The following is a 19749-nucleotide window of genomic DNA, read 5'->3' as shown; positions in this document are numbered from 1 at the left end:
ACCCGAGAAAGCAGCCCACATTGTAAATAGAGACAATGATGCCAAGGAACCCAGGGCCAGGATGATGGAAAATGTCGAGGAAATCAGGGTTTGTGATCAAGCCACCAAAAACGCGCTAATCCCATCCGAAACTATACGAGCTTCATCAGCAACTGCTAGAAAACAGCAACGAAAGAGCCTGTTTCCTCAAACGTACAGCACAAAGGCCGACAGGCAAGTATAAGTAATTGCAAGCTGGATTGGCCGTCCTGGCTTGAACCAGTCTCTAGCCATGGTATGGTCTCTTGGAAAAATTTGTCGAATCGTATCTGAGCGCAGTTCAAGGAAAGCGCACGAGATCTAACTCTGAGATCGTAAACATGGAGTAGGCCGAAACGCGGGGTTCCGCCCAGAGTATTTGTACTTGCCCCAGAGCTCATACCATCGGCCATTGCGTGGATAGATCGACGCTTGAATTGAATGTTGATCATGGCCGCGTCTGGTAAAGCCCCTGCAACATTGCTGAACAAAGCTCGGCTTACATGGAGACAAACGGCTATAAGACTTCGACACATCAGGCTTAATGTTTCGGGTCGCCGGGTCATTCCCTGACTGCCGGGCCAAAGAACCGTCCGTTGGAACGTTAGCCAGTATTGCAATCCTCAAGAGAAGAAATCTCAATCATTTTCTCGTCCCTTGGAATTTGAGCCTCTGGCAAGTTGATATCCATATCGCTAAAGTTTACAGGGAAAACCCCTGAAAGAAGCGCGCTGTATTCAGATTCAAACTGTGCGCATCATCTGGGTGTGACGAATATGGACGAGGGTTTCGTCGGCTAACTGCGCAAATAATAAAACAACCGCCACCATTCTGCAAGGTACGGCACCCCTAAATCACGGCAATGTTTGAGCTGCGGCTGACCGAGGCCATCATCACTGGTACCCGAGCAACAAAGATTCGGTACTTTGATTGTAGTCACGCAGTATCCATGTCAAGAGTATCGAGGCTAGGTAACCGGGGACAGGCTGGAGCAAAAGTTGTTTATTTGCAATCACAAGATGGAAGGGGGAAAGCACCGAGGACGTAGAGAGCAATGTTTGTCGCAGATTGAAGCATCTGTTCAGATCGGGGTTGTTTTTTTTCTTCCTTCAGAATTCTGAGAGAACACGACAAGGCCTGACTGATATACCCGCTACATACTAGTTGCTCTGCCGAGGGAGTTTCAGCCGTGCGGAGCAAGCCCTGTCAGTCGGTCTTTGCACTGAGAAAGCCCGCCCCTTTCTGCCTGATTGGCTACTAACTACCTCGTCCCACTTTCTCACCCCGTCTTCTATATCCGCAATTGCAATTCATATGCCGTATAACCCGCCCCACACATATCCCCAAGGCTCCCCCGGGTTCACGGCGACCAATGACAAGTACTCTCGGGACCTCCATCAGGCACCCGACTCGTTCAGAGGTAGTCCCAGCTGGACGGAGAGAGCCTTGGTCCTTCCTCAGCCCTTCTGTCTCTTGTGGCGCCTCTTCACCAGTGTCCACTGTTCCTGCTTGGAATTTCGATGAGGAAAAAGAAACACGTTCTTGACACGTTCCAACACTCTGTTCCTGTAGTCTTTGACTTTGATCTTCCTCCCTGTTTCTAGATTACCACCATTTCGCGGTAAAGGAAGAACCCGATTTAAATGGATGGCAAAGACTGTAAAAAGACTGAAAATTTTTTTAAACAGGCAACTTAAATCAAGACCGGCTGCTTTTTGAATGCCTCCTTTTCTGTGGCTTGGCAATCTGGGTTCACCAAAATGGTCCCAAAGGCAGCTATTCAAGAGGCAAACGAAGCTGGGCATACACTGAGATCCCCATAGTATGTAGAATATGCCTTCTGTTTGCCGGGTGCTTACCCCCTTGACAAGCAAGTGGAATATTACTTCACTGGTCGTCGCGAGGTTGAGACCCATTGTCTATACTTGTAGGTGACGATTCACAATGATGCTACTCTTAGTCTTTGCGTAGTTATGCTAGCTGAGCGATTAGGGTGTTATTTCTTTTCGTCGCATCTTTTCTTTCTTATTTTAACTACACAGGTAGTCGACTTGATTCCGGCTCCAGAGTAATCATAGTAACTATGCGGCAGAGGCCTCATGCTTGACTCAACTGCCTAGCGAGGCTAGATACCTATAAGTTAGGTACTAGCACCAAGTAGATTACGTAGCCCACAGAATCAACGCTTCAGGTACGACCGAGACGAATCTAGTCTCTCCGCTGGGGAGACCCCAAATTCATACTCCTGGGACGTAGTACTTTGCAGATGACGACTAAGCGCAGAGGCAACGACCAGAGTCGCCCTCAAAACCTCCATGCCGACGCAGAACCAGAAGAACACAAAGATCCGACACCGGAAGGCTTTCGCCAGGAAGCAGAGAAGATATTCCTGGACCGAAGATGACACTGTCTCGGTGAAAGGGACCACTAACATGTACAAGGCCCTCGGTGGAAGCACACCAAGTCGGGAGCCCTGCGAAAGACCACGATGCAGTGACTGTGGTAGACACTATCGGCCTACAATGCCATTCTCCGTGGCGCTTCTCAAGTTGCCCTCTTGCCATTATAACCCAGCATGGTTAAGAAGGGAGTCCAGCCTGCCGAGCGCCATGCCCATCAGAGAGCTTCCCCATCCACCGCTCCCTGCCATGACACGTATGGCGCGCTTCCAGCGGGAAATAAGCTCGCTCACCTCTGTTCTGATTCCATCCCCCGAGTCGCTTATAAGCAGCAGCTGCACCAGGAACGTACTGACGATGGCAAAGTTTCCTTGCGACCAGGAATGCCAAAATGCGTTCCACGGGCCGATTATCGACACCATGTTTTCCAACAGCTCAACGGCTTCTCTCGCACAGTTGACAGAGCCGGTCATGATGGCTGCTGCTGCTGACTTGTAGCTTTCTGTCAGCGATCCACTATTCCCGCATTGGACAGGTCGGAGGAGGGCGCGAAATAGAATTATCGACACAACACAAGCCGCCAGATGCACAGATGCACTCATCCCGGGCTCGTCACCAGAGTTGAGAGGCAGATCTGCCTTCAAATTCTGCCTACATTCACTGAGAGCCGAACGAAGTGGACGGGCAAACTCGAGGGATTTGAATAAATCCGATGAAGTTTGCTTTGCCGAACGGATGGTATAGTACGTTCCATGAATTTGAGCTAGAAGGTGAGTAAGATTTACGAGCCCATCAAACTCATTGCATTCTGCCCTCGCAAGCTCGTAACTGCTGGTCGTCCCGTCCTCTGAATTTGGTAGAAGCACATCGTAATCGTCAGACGCAATTGACCGCCCTCCAGGGGAATCCACACTGATCCAGATATCCATGGTAAAGGTTGCCCACCAGAGTCGTGTACGAAGCTGCTTCTCTACCAAAGGTATGTTCCATCCGCCACAGTCATATTGTAGACCGAGGGACTTGGCAATCGTGACTGCGATTGACATGAGCCAGGAATATGTCGGCGTCAGACCTTGATGCTGAAATGTTGGGCCCTTTTGCAGCAGAAGTAGACATGCTTGCAGGGCTTCGATGGAAGGCGAATTTGCCGTTTCAAGCAAGGCTGCAACCGCTATCGAGTACAATTGCTCGCGCTTGCAGTTCGCGTCTGTCAATGTGGCACTCAGGTAGTCATTGTGTATGGCAAAAGGCAGAGCCGTTGCGTACACTGAAGCGTAAAGGGCAACTGAGTTGTGGCCTTGAGCAGAGTCGCTGTGATTGTCGGCGTGGGCTTCGTTATTTGGGTGCAGGATAGGAAACAGGGGCTGAACAAAGCGAAAAAATAGTCGGAGCAATTCGTCGCGCTGCTTTCCACAGAGCAGGTTCTCGATATCTAACCACGAAACACGCTTCACGCACGACTTGCCGTTGAGCAGAAAAGGTGGATCGTCTCTCACCATCAGTATTTGAGCACGCTCGCGGGTCAAGGGGTCGTTGTTGTGATCCCGAGTACTTCTCAAACGGGTCCGGGCTATTTCAAGCTGGTTTGTGTCTTTCAGCAATACCATGACCACATGGCGGTTCAAATGGCCAGTGTCTGGCAGAACCTGAGAACGATGAAGGATGCTTGGGTCGTGGGCCCGGGCATCGCCCCGCGATGGACGCACGTTCTGCGGTGGATAATGTCTCGGGCTTGTGCTCGCGTGGCGTCCGTCTGACGTCGGCGGCTGTGGAGGAGTCCCCTGGTTCTGACCCGTCGGACTTTCATCCTCGGCAAGGTCCAGACTGTCGAAGATGGCGGAGTCGAACGCTTCCGCGTTGAAGTCTTCCCAGGTCTGTGGGATGGCTGTCAAACTGTCCTGTTGCGAGTAATGGACATCTGGCAGAGAGCTGGAGAACACCCTGCGTCTCTTGTTGTTGGGTCCATTCTGGAAAGTGCACGAGCTGCCTCGACTTTCACAGAAGGCGCAAGGAGGTGAGGTTTCAATGCGACATGCGATCTTTCGTCCCCGGCAGGCGTCGCACGGTCGATCGCGCCTTGAGCGGAACGGTCTGGGGCCTTCCTGGCGAGCGGACAGGTCCATTTAATGCTATAGAGCGCATCCTCGATGGCCGCCAGGTTGACAGCATGATTTCAAACCAGCCGAGAAAGATTAATGATGGGATAGAGACGAGGTTGGTGCGTCGCGGGGAGATCGGGAACTGTTATCTCAAAGCGGCTAGACAAGTCACTATCCTTTGATAACGACGACGTTCTTCTCACACCATTGCCCGACTTCGAACATGTTTCCCTCGCATCATAATCCTCTGTTAGTCGAGGGAAGAAAGCGTGGGTGAATCATCAGCCGCTTCAGAGTATGAAGGCATTTAATATTGCTTTTGTCTCGACTCCTTTATTGACAGCTTCAGGAGCTTTTATGTTGAGATCGCGCATCTCCGCGCCCGTTTTGAACGACTGTTGCCCGTTGAGAAGCATCGATAAGAGGCAATATTGAGGATTCGCAATCGCAATGCTGCCGAACGGACGGCGTCGAGGAGCTCCATCTACCACGACGCAACTCCACCGTCTCCTAACGATACATGGTAGGTCTAACTGTCAGGGAAATACTATATAACCACCGAGAGTCCTTGTCTAGTCCGGCCTCTCGACATGCGACGAGGTAGCAGTAGCACCGTACGATCTCAGCATGCCTTCATTTCGATCTTCCCTCCAGACCAACCCATGCCTGATCGGGACCTTTGTCAGCTTCAATGACCCGTACAGCGCCCAAATTCTGGCTCAGGGCGGCTTCGACTGGCTGATGATCGACATGGAGCATTCGCCCCTCTCCGCGCAGGAAATCACAGCCATGGTGCATTCCACCGTGGCGGCTTCGGCTGGAAATTGCTCGCCAATCGTCCGGATTCCGTCCCACGGCGTCGAATGGATCAAATGGGCATTGGACAGCGGTGCCAGCGGAATCATTGTTCCAATGGTGAACACCAAGCAGGAAGTGGATGCCATTATCAAACGGGCACTGTATCCCCCTGCCGGGCAGCGAAGCTATGGCCCTTTTAGAACACCTTTTGCTGAGATCCCTGCCCCTCCGGACGTGGCCGACTATAAGCGAAAACGCTCACCTCATGTCATGATCTTGCCGATGATAGAATCAAAGGAGGCAGTAGAGAACGCCGAGGACATCATCAGGACAGACGGCGTAGATGGAATCTTCATCGGGCCTGTTGATTTGAGACACTCGCTGGGTTTCGAGGGTGCTGCTGGAAAGGAACCCGAATACGTCACAGCCTTGCAAAAAGTGCTTCAAATCGGCAAAAAACTTGCAAAGCCAATCGGTATTCTCGGCTCACCCGACTCAATTCCATGCCTTGTGAATATGGGATTCAGCTTCATCATGTTACCGGGCGGGGATGCAGGTATCCTGGCAGAAGCGGCCTCAGCACTGCTAAAGGCGTCAAAGAAATCCATTAGCTAGAACACAGTCTATGCTGGAGCCTCAGTTACATTGTCGATATTGATAATTTAATCCTGCGAGCCTTCATTTCCAGGGCCCACCATCTCAACCGCGGTGTGATTCATATACGCAATCTGTTCTTCGTTCCATAGGGCGACCAGCTTAGCGATCTCGTCTCCAGATAAGTCACCATTTGCAATACGCTCTCTCAGTAGTCGAGCACGCTTCTCGAGAACATCGAGGCGATAAGTCGACCACTGCTTGAAAAGTTGGTCCCAACGACTACTTTTCTTGACATTTCCGAGATTGCTGACGTCCTTCAGGCTCGGATCTCGAGGACGGAACGAAGTGACCATGGTGACGCGCTCACCTGTGCCGATGGCTCTCAACGCGATGTGCTCGATACAACCTCCTTGCATCATTACAGCCCAGCCAACCTGCGGGCCTCTGATCTTGGCAATGGAACCGTCCCCTTTTCTAAGGCCAGTTTCACCCCCAATCATGTTAGACGGGTCAGACAGCATGCAAACGCAGACCCATGGATACGAGTCTGTGTGCCATCGACCAACGGACGCAAGCTCCTCAGACTGGTCGACAGCTGGAGGGAGAGTGTGGAGTGCCTGGTTGGGAGGCATTGCAGGCGGCAGCGCAGCATCTAGCGGCATGCCATCCTCCAAAGCGTCTACTTGGACGTTGATATGGGCGATTTCGTAGTCGAAGACAACATCGAGATCAACCCCCGCGGCTTCAGAGCAAGCCTTGATGACTTCTTTGCTGCGCCATGCGGCATCGACGAAAGGCGTGTCTTCAGAGTATCCCCTCATCTTGTAGCAATTCTTCTTCGTCCTGTTGCCATGCTTGTTCACGATCTCTTTGCGGAAGAGGTCCGCCCGCATCTGCTTGACACCTTCAAGGGTGAATAAGGGGAACGGCTCAGTGATGGCGACGGGCGAGATTGCATCCTTTTCCGACAACAGCAACTCCTTCAAAGTAATGATGCTCTTTGGAGGCTCGAAGCAAAGGTGCTGGGCAGGATCGAAGCGCACGGGAGCCGGTGGACTGGAAACAAGAGGCTCGACCTTGGCGAAGGCATGGTCGACAGTCGGTAAGGGAAGGACGCTGGTTTCGGCAGCCATAATGGGCAAGTGAATTGATTGACGCTGTGATGCTGTGAATCTTGAGTTTGCTCTAACTTACCTCGATTTTATAAACATGGCGCGGCCGTCGTCTCTCCCGTCAACCCCAGGATGCTGGAAGTATGGCCATGGCGACGGGGAGCTTCTCTGCCAGAAGATAGGTCGAGTTTAGCTTTACAAGCTGCTCGCCGTATGGGGTGTTGGAAGACACGCACAGTTCCCTGTGGACGCGCAAGTAGACGGGGAAGCAAAGGGCGATCTGACGGTCATCTCCTTGTTCAACGGTTCCTGCACTAAGCCCAGTTTGGCTTGTCGAGTCTCACTGCTACCCCGAGATAAGCTCCTCAAGCTCCTTCGCCGAGTATTCTTGCCCGCGATATTCCCTTCGTTAGCCGGCCATTTCCCTATCTTGGGGAGAGGCAAACGTTTCTCCAATGAGCATATGCAGCCTTGGCCGTCAGCGGGCAACCATGTCTGGCTCCGCCGGTGCACGCGACAAGCCCAGACTTATCCACGCTCCCCATGTTTATCATAGAGCAGGATATGGAGCCCTGGCTAGATCCCGCGAGCCTATCAAGCCAGATATGATAGTGCCGAAGGTCAAAACATGGGGATAGAGCACGACTTGAATACAAAAGAATGGCTCGTTTCCGCCGCAAGGGCATCCGACTTCTTCAAGTTCAGGACTTCGCTTGACTGAAACAGGGGAAACCATGGGTGTAGACAAAGAAACCAACGTTGGGACTGCAAGTCCCGTCTCAGAGGAGGCACCAGAAGTGGGCTCCATTCGAGAGCTCAAGTCGTTACATATAGACGGTCTCGATCCAGTCTTTGAGCATCAAGCTCGACTCGTGAACCATGCAGTCCAGTGCATTGGCATGGGAAAGGTAATTACCGGAAGACACCACGACAATGAAGTGAATTGACAGTTTCAGTACCAATGGGCACTCTTCGTCCTCTGCGGATATGGCTGGTTGTGCGATCAAGTAAGTTCTGAAGACACCCACCTGGACCGCACAAGCTGATGCTCCCAGCTCTGGCAAACAACCGTTTCAGACGCCCTTGCTCAAGTTGCCGTCGAGTTCACTCCAAAGCACTCGGCGTTTTTGTCCCTTGCTCTGATAGCCGGACTGGTCGTCGGGGCGACTTTCTGGGGGCTTGGATGTGAGATATGCCAGTCCGAATAAACTGAATATGCTGACCTGGGCAGGTGACTTGATTGGCAGACGACTGGCATTCAATCTGACCCTTTTTTTGGCTGGGGTATTCGGCACCGCTGCAGGAGCTGCCAATAGCTTCGTCAGCTGTGCTGTTCTCGTCTCGTTTTGCGGGTTTGGTGTTGGAGGAAACTGTGAGTGCATAGAACTGATTCTGGAGAGCTTCCACTGATTGCAAAGTGCCCGTCGATTCCGCTGTCTTCCTCGAATTCCTTCCTGGCACACACCAGTACCTGCTTGAGATCTTGGCCGTCTGGTGGTCCATCGGTCAAGCTATCCCAGCAGGAGCTGCCTGGGGCTTCCTTCCTAACTTCTCGTGCAGCGCCGACACCCCAATCGGACAATGCCACAAGAAGGACAACATGGGATGGAGGTATCTGATGTACACCATGGGTGGCATCACCTTAGCTGCTTTCTTTGCTCGCTTCGTCTTCTTCCGACTTCGGGAAAGCCCTCGGTATCTTATCGGTCAGGGACGATACCAAGAAGCCATCGACGTGCTCAACGACATTGCGAATTACAACGGCACCACGCAACCACTGACGGTGGAAGATCTGCTGCAAGTCGAGCGAGACTATGCAAACGCCGGACACCCTGCAGCAATCAAGAGACCAACCACCTGGCAACGCACGCTGGCCCAATTCCGGCCTGGTGGCTTCAAGCACGTTCGAGCCTTATTTTCCACCAAGAAGGTCGCTTATAGCACCACGCTGATCATTCTCGTATGGGGAATGATAGGCTTAAGTTCACCTTTATACGCAAACTTCCTCCCAGAATGTGTGTAAAAGGAAGACATACCGAAGTTTTTTTTTTGGCGATTTTCTGACAATTGAACAGACCTGGCATTGCACGGAGCGCAAAGCGGCTCGAATAGCATCGGCATCACATACCGCAATAACTTCATCATCATCGCTTGCTCCATTCCTGGTACTCTGATGGCAGGGTGGTTTATCGGACTGCCATATGTTGGCAGAAGAGGCACGCTCGGGATTGCGTTGATCTTGACATCCGTCTTCGAGTTCGCCTTCACAGCAGCGAGAACGCAAGCATCAATCCTTGCGTTCAACTGCATAACCAGCTTTGTCTCTTATATGTGAGCATCTTTACCCCTTCAGCATTTCTATGTGCCTGCTGACTTGCGATCCAGCATGTGGGGAGCTCTGTATTGTTACACCCCGGAAGTCATCCCCAGCGTGCATCGAGGAACGGGGTGCGGTTTGGCGGCAGCATTCAACCGCATCTGTGGTCTTATGGCACCGATCATAGCGACCTATGTCGGCTACACAAACACGCCCATCTTCGTCTCGGCGAGTTTGTACATTGTTGCTGGGTTGATAAGCTTTATCTTCCCGTATGAGACGAGCGGTAAGGCAAGTCTGTGAGTGAATTGCTTAAAGCACGGAGGTTCTCTCTGTTGGACCAATCTAGAGAGCTAAAATCGGTTGACTGAGTTGATCGATTGAGGAGGAAGAGAAGTTCTATCCGTGATGGGAGAGGTTTAGATACTAGACCTGTGCTGCAGTGCCAAGAGATTCAGGAACTGCCTAATCGGGCTGGTTCAACGTTTGGACGTCCTTCGCGGGGTCTCATGGCTTGGAAACCCATAGAAGGCAAATAGTCGAGAGTTATAACCCTGGTAGCTGTCACTTTCACATTGAGTCCGCTCTCTCTTTTCAGGGCCGAGAAGGAGGTGTGAACCCCAAATCCTGCATGGACCACGGTCTCAGCTCCGTGAGATCGTCTGGGCCCTTTTCGCCCACGGGCTTTGCGAACTCGAACAGGAACTGCAGCATCCATTTATCCATGCGGAAGGACGTCTCCTTATATTTCTGGCACGCTTTGTGGAACTCGCGGAAACGCGTAAAGCACACGTCCAAGGTGGGCCAGAACGTCTGCAGGCACGTCAAGATCTCAAAATTCCTCTCGAGACGGGACCGCGCGGTCCGAATCTGCACCTCGTCGGTGCTGAAGAGCAGGATGTGGAGTTGTACTGTTGACGCAATGACCAGGACGTGCCCGACCATTGTGTAGTAGACCTCGCAGCCCGGGGTAGAATATGCGCGGTACAGAATCTCGCAGAGGCCAATCGAGTGGCTTTTGCATTTGTCGGCATAGTATCGGGCGTGAATGGTATCGTCATATGAGTCTTCGTGCAAGTATGGGTAATACAGTAGTTGCCCGTAGTGGTAATAGCCCAAATAGACAGCCACAAACATTGGGCCGAGCCCCATGGTGGCGTACCGTGAGAGGTTTGCGTGTGTGTCTTGGAGCCCGATAGGCAGGTTGTTGTACCAGCCTTCTAACTTGGCAGTGAGTGCATCGACGGCTTCGTGGTGATTGAAGTCGAGTTGCAGATTGGACGCCGCCAGTTCATTGGTGGTGCTGATCTCGAACAGAATCGCGTTCAGCTTGATCATCTGTGTCAACAACGATGCGCTCGATTCTTGAGGGCTGGTTGGACTTGAAAAGTCATTGTCGTCGCGGCGGAGTTGGTGAAACACTGTTTCTTCCATGGGATAGGGGGTGTTGCCTTTTGGCGTCAGCAATCGAGGGACTCGAACGCCTCGAGAGGACCAGACATCGATCATGCAAAGCGTCCACCACGCTCGACGGTTCACTTCCCGCTCGAGCCTAGATGTAACGGCCATGTTGGAAAGGTCGAGTAACAGCGCAATCCGACAGGCTACACTATAGAAGACAGCCTCGGCAGCTGCCTCACCTTCAGTGATGACATAGGCGCCCAGAAGAACAGCGGCCTGCAACGTCGTCAAGGAAACCTCACGCAAGTCGAGGAGATGCTCGGCTTCCTGGGCGTACGGCCTGCCTCGGACTCGTGGATCGATTCCCGCGAAGAAGGAGTCGTCCGAAAACCTTGCAGAGAGACCGATCATCGCAAAGAGAAGGACCCTCGGGATTGTGCCGCTGATGACGTCTTCCATCACACTGGGCGGATGAAAAAGGGAGTGGAAGGTATCATGAATGTACCTGAAATACAGTTCAACAAGCTCTATGCACAGCGGTTGAGAAGGTAGCTCGGTTGTGATGCTCTGGCATCGGGTCAGACCAGGTCCAGCGGTATCGGGAGTATTGGTTGGTGATTGGTTAAGCCAATTTCCATCGGGCTGGGGAAAGGGCGCAAAGGAACATGTGAGCTTGCGGTGGCTGCAATAGGCACATGGAGCACCAGCAGCGGTAATCTCGCACTTGCGACGACGGGTTCTGACGAGGATTTAGACTCCGAGGGTGAAAGTGGTGGAAAGATGGGGAGCAGAGAAGCCTACCGACACGCAACACAGGCTGTAGGAGGGCGCATGGTTGGTCATTCATCTGGGGTTGGAAAGTGCTAAGTAGAGGAGCTTGTTGGGCCAAGGGTTGGGATCAGCGCTGACCTGGCACACATGATGAAGGGTTAGAAGAGCTCGAGAAGCCTTACACGGCTAAGTAAGAAAGCATCCAGTAGCAGTGAGCAGCGGCGGCAGAGACGAGGCTGAGAGAAATGCGGGGTTGGAGGCGGGGAAATACGAAATACATCGAGACATTGTGGTCTTCGAGAACTAACGGCTGGTTTGGAGTTCAATTGTCAAGTTTTTGCTGGCCGGGTGGCATTGAATTTCATCATTTCTTCTATTTAGCAACGCCAATTCCACGCTGGGAGGACATCTAGGGCTTGGATCAGACATTGTCTCTATTCTCTTTCTTATTGTTGACCCCGACATCTCGCACAAAGTCAAAGCTCATCCTTAGTCATGGCATACCTTGGAGAGCCGCCACTCAAATTACGCAACCTGAACATGCGAATACCATGTCCTGGTACATGAGCTCGCAGAACGTTGTGCTTGGGTCCAATGCTGCCCACGCGTTTGCCCAAGAGTCGGGGGTCCGCCTTTGCTAGGCCTTCCTTGTACGGTGTCCGAGTCGAGTTATACCATGAGCTCTTGTATTGAGGCTTCCCGCTCAGAATCTGCTCGGCTGTAGAGTCTTCCATACGGTCGGCCCACAGGTCGTAAACGTCGAATTCCTCCTTGGTCTGTGGCGCCGAACCTTCGGGTCCTTCGTGCAAGAAGATCTCATTGAGGGTCGTTGTCATTTCAAGATCTTCATCCGCAGCATTGAGGAATATGACGACCTGGTCGTGCAGCCAAAGAGGGCCACTCCAGATTTGAATCTCCCCTTGTCCGTACTTGTCCTTCTGGACCAGTTGGTCACGGGAGATTTGGGCCACCGATCGACCGAGTGGATCTTGGCTGACCGCAATGACAGCTGGGTTATTGAGAATGGTCAACGCCTTTGCCGACAATTCGCGAATGTCCGTGCCGATCAGCAGTGGGGATTTCAGAGCAGCCCACATGGAAAAGTGAGCCTACAGAACCAGGATTAGCATGCAGCGAGGAGCTAGATGAGGATTTACAATACTTTGTATTCCTCATCTGTCATTCCACCCTGTCCGATTTCCAACATATCCAAATCGTTCCAGCCGCCAAATTGACCGCGATCGACGTAGGGTGCAACTTTGTTGATGATATTCATGACCGAGCAGTGAGTACCTGGTGCGACACAGTGAGGATCGCGAGGGTCATCACATGCACACAGAGCATCAGGACGATTGAAGTGATCATAAATATCACCCGATATCCGCCAGGAGTTGGCAATGGACATTCCCCAAGTGTGCACGTAGTCCTCTCCCCAAGAGCACAATGAGTACAGTATTGGTCGACCTGTAGCATTGAGAGCTTTGGCCATCGCGTTGTAACGGTTGAAGGAGATTTCAGGATAACCAAATCGGCCACGATGGTAACAGTTGTCGTACTTCAGGTAGTCGACATCCCACGAGGCCCAGATCTCTGCGTCTTTCTCTTCATTGTCAAGAGAACCTTCGTATCTAGCGCAGGTCATTTCGCCCGCACTGGAATACATGCCAAACAGGAGACCCATGTCGTGGAGTTCGTTGGCGACCCACTTCATGCCGTTGGGGAATTTTTGTGCATCATGTCGAAGATAGCCGGCTTCATCGCGACCATCCGACCAGCAATCGTCAAGGACAACATACTGATAGCCCACGTCCTTCAAGCCGCTATCCAATAGCACCTTGGAAGTATCAATCAACAGCGACTGAGAGACATCACAACCCAGAGAATTCCAGTTGTTCCACCCCATCTGTGGGGTTCTAGCCAGACCATTGTCGACAGCGTTCACCGAAGTGGCTAAGAGAGTGTGGGCAAGTAGAAGCAACATCATGCGTCGCACTGGAGGAGCTTTGATACAATCAATACGCGAATGTGTTTGCTCAGGGTGCCAGAATCGACATCTTATAAAAACCAAACATCTGTTAGACGGTGTGCCGAGCAGTATCGTACGTATCCGATGCCGGCGGATATCTCATTATGACGCAGCGTATGCACAGTTCAAGAAAAGAAATGAGCCAGGAGCGGGCGAATGAACAATGGGACATCGGCATTTTTCCTGCTATAGCGGTGCCAGAGGTGTAGAACTCATAAGGCAGAGTGAGAGTGAAGTGAGAGGAAAGTGAGAGTGGAAGTGAGAGTTTGTCAATTCCGCCGCTAACAAACTTGCCCAGACTTTTGCCCAATCACGTGCCATCAATCCCGCCTCTTTTTCCTCTCGAGCTGCGGATCTTTCACCCCCTGTTTTCCATCGCCAGCCCCATTCTCCGTCTTCTGCCATCACTTCTACCCGCGCGTCCACCTATTTCCCCGAGCTTGGATGCACCTGCTCGTTGGGAGCATCTCTTGCCACATCCGACTGGCGCACAAAGAGAAACATTCGACATCTTATCCTATCCAGCCCATCCAGATCAGTCACTCAACTCCTGGCAGCACCCACCAACACCACTTCTTTCTCCAATGGCGCGTCTATGACCCACACTGATCTGGGGCTTTGAGCCGTGGGATCCGTTCTCTCAGCTTTCCTTGTCACTGGGCCAGTACCGTTCCATTCTCACGCACCAATTACCCTTAGGCGACACCGAGGCACACGGCTCCAACCGCTTTGCTCTCAACCCAGCCAGCGAAGGGTACTCATCTTTTACCAGCGGTGAGGATGCTCTGCCGGCTGCAATGGACGGTAAAGACTCCAAGTTGAAGGATTAATTTTCCAAGGCTGTCATGTACCTGACCAAAATGTTCAGACAACAATTCCGTGCCCAGCTCTCCATCACGGACAAGTTTAGAAGACGAGCATTCGGGCGACCGCCCGCTGTTAGCCAACACAGGAGCCGCCGATGACAGCGTCCAAGTACGGGATTTCTCCCATAATGGAAATGCAAGACAGACACAGTTGCGCCATGAATACGACAGCGACGGAGAGGGCGAAGAGTACAGAAGGCTTGAACAAGCTGCCTCGCATCATTCCCATCTTGAGCACAATTTAACCGTACGAGAAGCCATCAAAGCCTTCCCGATGGCCGTCTTCTGGTCCTTGGCGGTCAGTACCTGCGTGATCATGGAGGGCTTCGACAGCATTCTGGTTCCCAACTTCTATGCTTATCCTACCTTTCAGCGGAAATGTAAGTCTCATTTCTCCGTTTATTGGCTCCTGAGAACTACGCGATGCTGAGGTGCCTTTTGCAGATGGCGAGTTTGTTGGAGTTACTGAGCAGACCAAGTCCGGGTATCAGCTCAGTGCGACTTGGATGGCTGCAGTAGGTCTTGTCACGACCCTATTCCATCAAATACTTCCCGGGCTGACTACCACCGATGGCAGATTGGAACGGCCTCGGGCGTGGGGGCCGTCCTGGGCACAGTCTTGAACGGCTATCTTGTCGACCGATTTGGTCAGAAACGAGTGCTCCTCGGCGCCTTGTGCGTCCTCTCCTGTCTCATTTTCATGACTTTCTTTGCCCCAAACATCCAGGTCCTCATGATCGGCCAATTCCTGTGCGGCTTCCCTTGGGGCATCTTTGCTACGGTGGCCCCATCCTACTCCAGCGAAGTGCTCCCTATGGCACTCCGGGCGTACCTTTCGAGTTTCACAAATATGAGTTTCATCATCGGACAGATTATATGTGCCATCGTGTTGAGGATATTTCTGGAAAGGGATGATGAATGGGGATTTCGAATCCCCTTTGGTTTCCAATGGATATGGCCCACTTTCCTCATTCCGCTGTTATCTTTCGCGCCAGAATCACCCTGGTACCTCGTCCGAAAGGGTCGTCTGGACGAGGCCGAGAAATCGCTCCGACGCCTTCAATCCCGCACAGCAAAGATTGATCCCAAAGAGACCCTCGCGAACATTATCCATACCAATAACCTGGAACAATCATTACAAATTGGCACATCCTACATCGACTGCTTCCGCGGGTTTGAACTCCGACGCACCGAGATCGCGTGCCTGTGTTTCGCGGGTCAAAACTTCTCCGGGCTGTCGTTCGGGTATAATGCGACGTATTTCTATGAACAGGTCGGCCTCAGTGCCGAAACAACCTATACACTAAGTCTCTTCGGTACTGGATTGGCGCTGCTCGCGACTCTAGCGAACTGGTTCCTCGTCATGCCCTATTTCGGTCGTCGGAAAATCTACACAACTTCGATGCTGGTCATGGCCCTGATCCTCTACGTCATTGGAGTCTTAAACGTCTGGACCTCCCACAACTTCATCGCCTTCTCACAGGCCCTGCTGACCCTCCTCTGGACCATAGTCTTCCAACTCTCGGTCGGGCAGTTAGGTTGGTCCCTTCCTGGAGAAGTCTCGTCGACACGCCTTCGAACCAAGACAATCTGTCTCGCGCGCAACGCTTATTATCTTGTCGGGTTTATAGGAGGGGTCGTCCAGCCGTACATGATGAACCCACAGGCGTTGAATTGGAGGGGATATACCGGTCTATTTTGGGGTACCACGGCCATTCTCACGTGGGTGTGGGCGTGGTTCAGGCTGCCAGAAACGAAAGACAGGACGTACGAGGAATTGGACATCTTATTTGCCAAGCGCATCGACGCGCGAGAGTTCGAATCGACAAATGTCCACGCTCTGGATGCGAATGAGATGCAGCAGCTTGCGAGGAAAGCGGCGAATGACACAGCGTCTGGTGGAGGAAGTCCAGGATGGGATATCGTGGATGAACGAGAGCCACTGACGAACACTGACGAGGCTGAGGGAAGCGGCAGCGCTCTCAGTCCTTCTCAAGAAGTAGGGGATGATGAAGAGAGGCTGTTGCCGCGGATAGTGCCTGGGCAAGACGTTGGAGGGAAGATATAGTTGGCACGAGAGTTTCCCGACATGAATACTATCTATTCGGAGAATCTACTCACCAGGGCCTATGTGCGCATAGACGGCGGGAGAAAATGCAGGGAGAGCTCTCTACCCATTTCCCACCTCTGGCGGAAAACGCATTCACCAACTCGACTGGAGTCGGGCCGAAACAAGACCAGACTAAGTCTTAGTCTTTGGGGTTTGAGCGGCCATTCACCCACAATTTCCCCGCATTCTTTGGACTCGTTCGACTCGTTCCACGCCTTCGACCGGTTCTAGACTGAGGCTGATCGATTCTTGTGAGTGGCTCCTTCGATAATTGATCTGACCAACCACGCCTCGTACTGGACTTTCTTCCTCCAAGATGCTAAGAAGCATCAACAAATCACACACGCCCAATCCCGCCATTGTCCGCCGTCACTGTCGGCATTGTGTGACCTTATGTTGTTCCTTCTCCAGCTCTTGCTAATTGCAACCAGGTAAGGCCCCGATAGCATACGCTATAGCGGACATAATCACTATTCACGGAAATGGACTTCTTTCAGATATGTGGTGAGGAAGGGTTGTTGCGAATGAGTGCAAACAAGTATAAGTACCAGCTCTCCACTGCGCCCGGTGCTCTTGATCGTCGCAACACACCAAGTCAAAAATCAAGCACAATCCTACACTGAAGACGCCTTGTGTTCAAAATGTCAGAAAAAGGCCAGGATGTCATCCACTTCGACGAGCCCAATGGCAACTTCGACCGCACATGGAGAGAGGAACAGTGGGGATCCAAGAAGCTGAGTGCTGCGGCTCAGGATGTGGCCAAAGACGAGAAGGACATGACAATCCGCCAGGCTATCAAGGTCTACAAGAAAGCCATCATTTGGAGCTTGGTCATTTCAACCTGTGTCATCATGGAGGTAGGTCGCCGCCGGCAATCCTGCCTTCTCTGGTGAGTCTGACCGAAATAGGGATATGATACAAATCTTTTGGGCAACTTTTATGCATACCGTGAGTGGAATCCGAAGTCCTGTTTCTATGTTCTCACCTGATCATCCCTATAGCATCATTCCAGAAAAAGTACGGTGACTGGGTCGGCGTCACGAAACAGACGCCTACTGGTTATTCGCTCACTGCCGGTTGGCAGTCTGGTCTTGGGCAAGGCAGTGGTAGGCTTTCACAACTCAGATAATGTGCACAACAGCCTCATCATTAACAACTGTCGCAGGCTGTGGTTCAATCTTGGGTACAATCATAAACGGGTGGCTGGTCACAGCGTTTGGTCCTCGCAATGTCCTGCTGTGCACCCTTTGTGTCATGACCTGCTTCCTTTTCATCGTTTTCTTCGCGCCCAGCAAGGAAGTCCTCCTTGTGGGAGAGATTTTACTCGGGTTCGAATGGGGAATCGTAAGTCATGGCTACACTGTTCGTGGGTCATTCAAGCACTAATCCGCACTTGAGTTTGCCACCACAGCACCCGCGTACGCGTCGGAGGTTCTCCCGCTCCAGCTCCGCGTCTTCTTCACCTCGTACGTGAACATGTGTTTTATCATCGGCCAGTTCATCTCCGGGGGCATCCTGCGTGGGCTTGTCAGCAGAAACGACCAGTGGGGATACAGGATCCCCTTTGCGATTCAATGGATCTGGCCCGCGTTCCTCATCCCTTTGATCTGGTTCGCTCCAGAGTCGCCCTATCATCTTGTTCGCCACAACAGGCTCGAAGAGGCAGAGAGGTCTATCCGCAGACTGCAGGCCGCTGGTCCCGATTTGGATCCCAAGAGAACTCTGGCAACCATTGTCTACACGAACAACTTGGAGGAGCAACTCGCCGTGGGTACCTCGTATTTCGATTGTTTCCGAGGGTTTGAGAGACGTCGAACAGAGATTGCCTGCGTCGTCTTTGGTGGCCAGCTTGTGTGTGGTCTCTGCTTTGCTTATGCGTCGACATATTGTGAGTTCCCCTTGGCTCCGGACGAGTGTTTGGCACTAACATCCGACCAGTCTTTCAACAAGTGGGCTTGGACATGAAGGCAGCTTATTCTTTGGGCGTTGGTGCTAATGGCCTTGCTCTGTTGGCTTGCTTCGCCAATTGGTTCTTGCTCATGCCGTAAGTCAATTCCTTGGTTTCATTTCCCTCCAGCTCTCTGTTCCGCCATCCTTACACATACGACTCCTTTAGATACTTCGGCCGCCGAACCGTCTATGTCTGGGGAATGTGCGCCATGGCCATCGAGTTGTGCCTCATCGGCATTCTCAACCCCTGGACCAATCGTCCCTCTGTTGCTTGGACGCAAGCCGTGCTGACCTTGGTTTGGACCGTCACCTTCCAGCTCAGCGCCGGCCAGCTGGGATGGGCTTTGCCGGCCGAGATCGGGTCGACCAGGCTGAGACAGAAGACCGTCTGCCTCGCGCGGAACGTGTCCAACATCACCGGCGTCATCGGTGGCACCCTCGAGAACTTTTTCATGAACCCCAAGGCCTGGAACTTGCAGGGCTACACTGGCTTCGTATGGGGTGGCTGTGCTTGGCTCGTGTTCATCTGGGCATTCTTCAGGCTCCCAGAGACAAAGGTCCGTTTCCCTTTCCTCCCCCACCCTCGATGGGACTCGATGTCAATGGAACTAACTTGACCGATTTCGCCAGGACCGCTCGTTCCACGAACTCGACATCCTCTTCGCCAGAAACATCCCCGCCCGGAAATTCAAGACGACCCAGATCGACGAGTTCGACGAGCACGAGCAGAACCAACTCGCCGCGCGGTACTCGGTGGACGGCGGCCAGGGTCCGCCCCTGCGCCGTCCGTCCTACGTGCCCTCCGTGACCAACGTGCTGGCGAACCACGGCCGCGCCGAAGATGCCCTGGCCCAACGCAGAGGCTCGATCATCGCCACACCCAACGGGTCCCGCAGGCCTTCAATCGCCCCCGCCGTCACGGAGTATCTGAAGACTCATTAGAGGGCAGGAGGGGGAGGGGGGAATTGCGACGCCGAGTTCTTTTGTTGAATCGTTGAAACTGATGAGGGAAGCAGTGGCCCATGCATGGAACCCGAGACGTGGTATTCGATTTGGAATGCTTCGCGTGAGCAGCTACGCTTGTTTGTCCTTTGCTTTGCATTGGGAGTTGACTAGGTAGTTAGGGACGATGTACCGCACATACTCAGTAGTGGCACAAAAAAGACCGTCCCAGGCCTCCCTCCATCATGTTCCAAGTTCTCCTGTCTCGCTACAAAATATGAAGAGCCGTGGTATTTTTAGTGTACAGATGTAAAAAATATGACTACAAGCCCGAAGCCCTGGA

The 19749-nt window shown here is 52.5% G+C and overlaps 8 protein-coding genes across 8 annotated transcripts; 4 read left to right on the top strand and 4 right to left on the bottom strand.

The window, feature by feature from the left end:
* Positions 1–2581: 2581 nt before the first annotated feature.
* A1O5_12510 (uncharacterized protein) lies at positions 2582–4540 on the bottom strand (the record flags this gene model as incomplete). Its single annotated transcript, XM_007753079.1, has 1 exon — positions 2582–4540. The coding sequence occupies one exon, from the start codon at positions 4538–4540 to the stop codon at positions 2582–2584; it is 1959 nt and encodes a 652-aa protein (XP_007751269.1).
* Positions 4541–5143: 603 nt separating this feature from the next.
* Positions 5144–5929, top strand: A1O5_12509 (uncharacterized protein; the record flags this gene model as incomplete). Its single annotated transcript, XM_007753078.1, has 1 exon — positions 5144–5929. The coding sequence occupies one exon, from the start codon at positions 5144–5146 to the stop codon at positions 5927–5929; it is 786 nt and encodes a 261-aa protein (XP_007751268.1).
* Positions 5930–5976: 47 nt separating this feature from the next.
* On the bottom strand, positions 5977–7044 carry A1O5_12508 (uncharacterized protein; the record flags this gene model as incomplete). The annotated part of the gene is made up of 1 exon (XM_007753077.1): positions 5977–7044. The coding sequence occupies one exon, from the start codon at positions 7042–7044 to the stop codon at positions 5977–5979; it is 1068 nt and encodes a 355-aa protein (XP_007751267.1).
* Positions 7045–7757: 713 nt separating this feature from the next.
* A1O5_12507 (uncharacterized protein) lies at positions 7758–9643 on the top strand (the record flags this gene model as incomplete). The annotated part of the gene is made up of 7 exons (XM_007753076.1): positions 7758–7931; positions 7980–8030; positions 8079–8208; positions 8255–8395; positions 8442–9038; positions 9099–9354; positions 9409–9643. 7 exons carry the CDS (start codon positions 7758–7760, stop codon positions 9641–9643), a joined length of 1584 nt encoding a protein of 527 aa, XP_007751266.1.
* Positions 9644–9934: 291 nt separating this feature from the next.
* Positions 9935–11200, bottom strand: A1O5_12506 (uncharacterized protein; the record flags this gene model as incomplete). The annotated part of the gene is made up of 1 exon (XM_007753075.1): positions 9935–11200. One exon carries the CDS (start codon positions 11198–11200, stop codon positions 9935–9937), a length of 1266 nt encoding a protein of 421 aa, XP_007751265.1.
* Positions 11201–11988: 788 nt separating this feature from the next.
* A1O5_12505 (alpha-galactosidase) lies at positions 11989–13493 on the bottom strand (the record flags this gene model as incomplete). The annotated part of the gene is made up of 2 exons (XM_007753074.1): positions 11989–12621; positions 12675–13493. 2 exons carry the CDS (start codon positions 13491–13493, stop codon positions 11989–11991), a joined length of 1452 nt encoding a protein of 483 aa, XP_007751264.1.
* A 1185-nt stretch (positions 13494–14678) lies between these two features.
* On the top strand, positions 14679–16472 carry A1O5_12504 (uncharacterized protein; the record flags this gene model as incomplete). Its single annotated transcript, XM_007753073.1, has 3 exons — positions 14679–14784; positions 14849–14919; positions 14982–16472. The coding sequence occupies 3 exons, from the start codon at positions 14679–14681 to the stop codon at positions 16470–16472; spliced, it is 1668 nt and encodes a 555-aa protein (XP_007751263.1).
* A 683-nt stretch (positions 16473–17155) lies between these two features.
* On the top strand, positions 17156–19406 carry A1O5_12503 (uncharacterized protein; the record flags this gene model as incomplete). The annotated part of the gene is made up of 8 exons (XM_007753072.1): positions 17156–17371; positions 17423–17462; positions 17516–17620; positions 17680–17858; positions 17913–18402; positions 18453–18558; positions 18631–19021; positions 19095–19406. The coding sequence occupies 8 exons, from the start codon at positions 17156–17158 to the stop codon at positions 19404–19406; spliced, it is 1839 nt and encodes a 612-aa protein (XP_007751262.1).
* Between the last annotated feature and the right edge of the window lie 343 nt (positions 19407–19749).

Source organism: Cladophialophora psammophila (assembly GCF_000585535.1).
Source record: "Cladophialophora psammophila CBS 110553 chromosome Unknown aczJe-supercont1.34, whole genome shotgun sequence".
Lineage (NCBI taxonomy): Eukaryota > Fungi > Ascomycota > Eurotiomycetes > Chaetothyriales > Herpotrichiellaceae > Cladophialophora > Cladophialophora psammophila.
The sequence above is the reverse complement of the archived record's forward strand: the minus strand, read 5'-3'. Positions and strand labels throughout refer to the sequence as shown.